General features: G+C 51.7%; 1 protein-coding gene across 1 annotated transcript in view; it reads right to left on the reverse strand.

Moving 5' to 3' along the window:
• Positions 1-6000, reverse strand: part of ASTN2 (astrotactin 2) — a 315832-nt gene that overhangs the window by 2090 nt on the left and 307742 nt on the right. Inside the window, exon 21 of the mRNA XM_009282254.1 lies at positions 4660-4843. Coding sequence (XP_009280529.1) covers positions 4660-4843 — 184 coding nt within the window. The remainder of the gene's footprint in view (positions 1-4659; positions 4844-6000) is intronic.

The raw sequence follows: 6000 nt of genomic DNA on the forward strand, positions 1-6000 counted from the left end.
AGCTCCATGGTCACCCTTATTTATCATAAAACACCTCTACTGCCAAAAGGAGGTATTGCCCCTTCCCCCAGCTTGTCCCTGCCCATTTGCTTGTGCTGGCGCAGGTGTCTGGGGGGCCGACGTGGGACAGTTGTCCATCCAAAGGCCAACCAAGCAACCCATGGAGTTTCCCTCAGATTGGTTCCCACTCCAGCTCGCCACAAGGCCTTTTCCAGCCATAGCAAGAGGGGAGTGACAACGAGTGGCTATGACCAGCCCTTGAGGCAAACCCCAGCGGTGGGTAACCATGACTTGGCCCGAACTTAGACAAGGGGTGGACTCCCCAGCAATGCACCTACACATGCCTACTGGCCAAGCTCTTCTCTTCCTCTCCTCCCTTCTCACCACTTCACCTTTCTCCTCCCCTCCATAGCTTTCTTCACCCACCTCTCACTTCTCCCCTGCACAACCTGCTCATTCCTTTGCCTCCATTTCCCTTGGCCTTCTCTACCTTCCCATTTTCATTACTTGCTCCACCATACTTCCACGATCTTCTGGATTTTGCTAAAAATCACCAAGTTGTCCTTGCTTCCTGATACATACTCAGGTCTCTTATTCAGGCAAACGTTCCTATGTGTGAGGAGCAGCTCGAGGTGGCAAGAAGTCCAGGAGTCAACCCATCCAGACCTGCTGATGTCTCGTGTGTTGTGCTCCTCGTGGAGCTGGTGGCCACACACCTGCTGCATCTGCAGTTGTGCTTGATGCAGTCGGCCCCAGGAAAGTATCCATGTTTAAGGGTGGGATGCAGCAAATGATGGATTGGCCCTATGAGGACGCTGAGAACACACTGCACCGTGGGCAAGAAGGAGACAGAGTGATGGGGAGGGAGGGAATCAGGCGCCTCACTTTCGGTGTCCGGTGCCAAAGCCCCAGTTTTGATGGGTTTCACCGCTTTGAGTCATTTATTTTAGTGGGGTAATGAAGTCATGTGTAAATGTTAGATTTAGCTTTCGGCTGTCAGCTGTTCCCTCTTAAAAAAAATAAGGAGAAAGAGAGACAGAGCAGGCGAGGGGAGGGGTGAGAAAGAGAGAGAGGCTTTCTGGTGAAGGCTGGGTAATAAATTACAGGAGCAGTTCTTGGGCTGCCAATTTAACACCATAAATCAAGCCCTGGGTATTACCCAAGTGCTCCCTGCGGAGGGCTATCGGGTCAGAACGACCACCTTTTCAAATACTGGAAATGAAATCTTCCTAAACGCTGACCAACCTCATCCCTGCCAGAAATGGTAATTTATTGCCTTATTAAAGGGCAGGAATCAGGAGAGGACAGCAGGGGAGCAAGTGAGGGGAGAGTCACTCTCATGGCTGCCTGTGGCCAGACCCCGAGCTCTCAGCCCCCAAAGGGATGAAGCAACCCCCTTCCCCCTCACCCCATAGTCCGGATGGGGGGTGCCCCCATGTTGGCGTGAGCCAGTGGTGCCCTCCCACCTGCCACGTGCCCACCGCAGGGGCCGTTGTTTTAAGTCGGCACCAGCCAGGGACAGATTCTGGTCTCCGCTTATGTGACAGATTTTGGAGGTCACAGCCGCAGTCATAAATGATGAAGAGGGGAATTTAAAAATAGTGATGGCTCTACGTGGCTGCTTCCCTCTCTGGTACCTCGTGGCATGGTGGGTGAGAGGAAAGGGGAGGGAGATGGGTGTCTGCTGCCAGGGCACTTTCCAAGGGCTCATGCATGAACCAGTAGCCCCAGTGCAAGGGAGTGCGGTGCAGTGATTGCACAGGGGACACGGCACCGAGGTCCCTGGTTGCCAGTCCCAGCCCTGCAAGGATGTGCCCAAGAGCAGGAGACATGTTACCTCCTGCTCTGCCCAGCCCTGGGTGTGCTCCTGCAGGGACGTTTGTCCCCCAGCTGCACAGGGGACAGCGATCACTCACCTTGATGGCTGGTGCGGGATGAAAGCGTATCCAGAGCCAGCAAAACGTTGCCCTGTCTCACCTAGGAGGAAGGTGCTAAAGGAGAACGAACCAGCATGAAGAAGCAAAGAAGAAATGATACCTGGGCTGGAGGGAAGGATGAGCTTCCCAGGACGGCTGCAGGGAGAGGGTGGCTGCCTGGCTGCTGTGTTCCCATATGGGACGATTTTGTCATAAATTCAGATTTTTCCACTCTACTGAGAACTGACCTGGGTCTGTCAGACCCTCATCTGAGAGGACAATGAGTCCGGGACTCGATGGCCTCTTATCACAGCCTCCCATCAGTACATTGCATTCCCCCTCGGTACCAGAAGGCAGCTGCTCTGGAGATGCACTTCGTCTCCTGCGGCTGTCCCGGCTGCCTGCCTGGGTGACTTGCTCGAGCAAAGGAGAGGCTGCGAGCCCTGGGCTGATGCCACATCCTGACCCTGTTGTTGCTGGTAGCCACAAGTAGGGGCACAGAAGGAAGATTTTAACCTAATTATTTGTCCCGCCTCCTCCTAAAAGCCAGGCCCTGTTTGCAGTGGTCAAAAGAATTGTCCCGAAAATACAGTACGAGAAAATAATAGAGAAATCTCCCTGTGGCTGTGTCAGGAAGCACTCTTGCTGCACAGATCCAAAGGTCTGAATGCATTAAACCTTCACTGGTTTAGACAGATTCTTCTGTTTTGTTGGAGCAAATTAACTCTGAGATTCGCTTGGTGTCTGTAAGAGGGATGGAGGGAGCAGGAAAGGGGTTGTTGTTGCTAAAGGAGACTAGCAGGATGAGGCAAGCCAGGTGCCAAGATGCTGCTGACCACAGAAAGTCCTGGTTTAGGGCCACCTATGAGCTAAGTTTTTAATGTCTCCTTAATGTAAACCGTCTGGTCGGGACATCTGGCTGTCAGTGTGTCTTCTCGCAAGCAGCTGTTTGCAGTAACCTGTGGCTTTCATGGAAACTGGGCTCACGAGGACTCCAGTATGATGTATTTATTACACGGAGGCAATCAACTTCCCTCTTGTCGCTCAGTTTTATGAGTGAACATTTACTGTGAAGCTGAGGCTCATCTGATAAACATTTCAAGGTACAAAAATGAATGTCCCCCTGGGAAGAAGAACAGTCCGTCAATTAAAATCGTGTTACGAGATGGCCTCCCTTGGCAAAGCCTCACTCACCTCCCGCTACGTCAGTGCCTCTGTTTCTGTCCAAGCTCCCTGAGAAGCAAGGCTGGACGGCAGAGCTTCACTCTTGTCAAGAGCCTGGCACCGGCTGCCACGGCATTTATAGATGCTTCTCCCTGGCTGTAAGTCACATATTTCTCAAGTACAGAACAGGGGCATACGAGCACTGCTAGGAGCTCATCTGGCTCAGCGAGGAAGGCAGACAGCAGCCGAATCGACTGCTGACTCCAGATGTAGCTTGGTACAGAGTCGGGTAATCCAGGCAATTTAAATGTCACCTTGCAAATCTCATGGCTTGATGTAGGTATCAGGCTAGATAGCATCCTTCAGTAAGTGTGTTGGATCTCAAGTAACGGAGGAAATAAGGATGTGTAAGAAGAGGCTGATGGTTCCCAGGGATTTATAGAGAGAGGAGCAATTGAAAAGGACAAACAAGTCTGCAGTGTCATCAAAGAAGGAGGAAGGCAGTGGGAAGGATGAGAGTGGCTCCGTGCCAGAGGCTAATGAACTATCAAAGAAACTATGACCAAGGTCATCTCTGGAGGAGGGAAAGCCCCAGGCCAGCTTGCATTTATGTCCGGGAGGGGTGTAAACTGTTGTGAGGAGCTGTCATCCTGGTATTATGGACAGATCTTCAGCCGTGTCCAACAAGCAGGTAGGAGCAGGGGGAGAGAAGGAAAATCTTTCCCAATTATTCATGGACTGCAGGACTCTGTTCCTTCACCTTCCTCTGCTTCAGCTTCTCAGAGAACAACATGTTAAATGAGGACGCTGGATGAACCGTGTCTCTAAAAGCTTCAAAGCAGGTCAAGGCTATTTGAATCCTGTAAGAGATCTCAAGATGTCCAGAGGGATACGGCTACTTCTGAGCATTTCTGGCTGAGTGTTTCCCAAGGGGCTGCGTGGCAGTCTGGCCGTTGCCGGGACACTGCCGGGACAACTGCCAGCCCCCTGGATGCAATGTAGTCCATGGACCTGTTATTCCTGAGCTGTGATCTCTTAGAGTCTTACCACCCCTTTCACCGTACACTGGGGGTTTGCAGATGCAGTCGCTCTGGAAAGGTTACTCTTTATACTCCCAGGAACAATCCTCTCCCAGCCCTCCTCAGAGCATCGAATGTATAGGAAAGAGAAAATATTTCTAGCATAAAGCTGTATATAGGTAACAGATGAAGTTCTGTGCACTCGCTGGCATCCTTCACTATGTCCCAGGCCTAATTTACACCCTTTGCCCCTGACCCCCCCAGCTTTTCCAACACACTCAGCTCATCTGGAGTATCACCTGCCTGGTTCAGGCTGGTTGCTAGATGTCCCAAAAGCATTCATCCAAAGACCACCCAGCTGCTAGATGTCCCATAAACATTTATCCAAAGACCAACTGGGACCTGGCAGTCCCAGGGGATGGAAGGACAGCTTGGTGAACACCAGAAGGGAACTTCTCTCAGCTACGGGGATAAGGCAATGAGGTTCACTTCCACGGTGGCCAAGCAGAGGGGTGCTCCAGGCAGCAGGGCAGGGGAGGACGCAGGGAAGGGACAGGTACCTGGGCCCAAGCTCGTCCTCACTGCGCCAGACGAAGTCTCCAAACTTCTCATAGTGGGAGTTGTAGTGGTGCTGGACTCGGAAGAGCATGGAAGCGGAGACCTCCATCAGCGTGTTATAGGCTGTCTGCTGCTCCTTCCCACTGGTGTAGCCGTTGTAGAGATTGTAGATTTTGTCAGCTATCTCTGGAAAGGGTCAGGGAGATGGGATTAATGAACACCCAGGAAGGTGCTAACACAGGAGGAGGAGGAGCGAAGCCCTTGGCAGGGCTGGCAGGAGGGGCGGGCATCTGGGATGGCTGCCAGTCCCTTGGGGCCGCCTGCAGCAGGGTTTAGCGACCTGGGGAGCATTTAGCAATTCCTCAGGCTAATCCTGCAGCGAGTGCCCTGCGTGAGCGGAGCAGCCCCACAGACTCCAGCAATACTCCATGAAGGAATGGGAGAAGGAGAGGAGGAGGGCTGCTAGCACAGGCAGATGCGGCCTTATCCTCCCAGGTAGGGCAGGCAAGCTCTTCCCTAATTCACCAAAACAAAAGCAATTGCACAGCTATGATGCTAAAGGGTAGGAAGAATATGATGCTGTTGATAACAAGATGCTACTTGAGCCAGAAATACAGCATATCATCATTGTGGGTATCTACAGCAGCTCCGATGTAGAGAGGGTGTACTCTCTGCTGTAGAAAAGGATCTCTTTTTGGAAACAAAAAATGCGCAAAATCCCATTTCCTTCCTTTTCCTTAGTCTCCCATTTGCTCATTTTTCCTGGGAATGCTTAGCAATAACATGAAACAAAGCATTAATGAAAACTTTCTTTGGTGTGCTTTTCAGAATAGAAAGCAAACGAGAACAAAAACAGGTAACCCACCTTTCATTTAGAGGAATCTTTTTAAATTTAAAAGCAGCAAAGTGCTCTGGGTGTGAGAACAAATGGAATCGGTTTCAAAACTGGAAAATGCAAATGTGCAAAAGTGGTTGGGCTTTTATCAGTGTTTCTGTTTCAGAACTGAACCAGCTGCCACCAGCATTCTTTTAAACACCCAGAGCTGACAGTGTCCCGCACCGCTCACTGCCCCGGCACAGCGAGGGATGCCTCTCACTTCTGCAAGAAGAGATTGCTTTTTTTCCAGGAGATGTGTGTCAAACTCACATTATCAGTTCCTATGGCCATGAGCGGGGAAGGATGCCGTGGCGCTGTGTGGCACAGGACCATGGGAGCCACCAGCTGCCCAGCCGAGGGGACTTTGCTACTGGGCACCCCATGCAACCCCATGCAGTGCTACAGGCTTGGGGAAGAGTGGCTGGAAAGCTGCCTGGCGGAAAAGGACCTGGGGGTGCTGGTCGAC

Source organism: Aptenodytes forsteri, unplaced genomic scaffold (assembly GCF_000699145.1).
Source record: "Aptenodytes forsteri isolate BGI_AS27 unplaced genomic scaffold, ASM69914v1 Scaffold325, whole genome shotgun sequence".
In the NCBI taxonomy this organism is placed as follows: Eukaryota; Metazoa; Chordata; class Aves; order Sphenisciformes; family Spheniscidae; genus Aptenodytes; species Aptenodytes forsteri.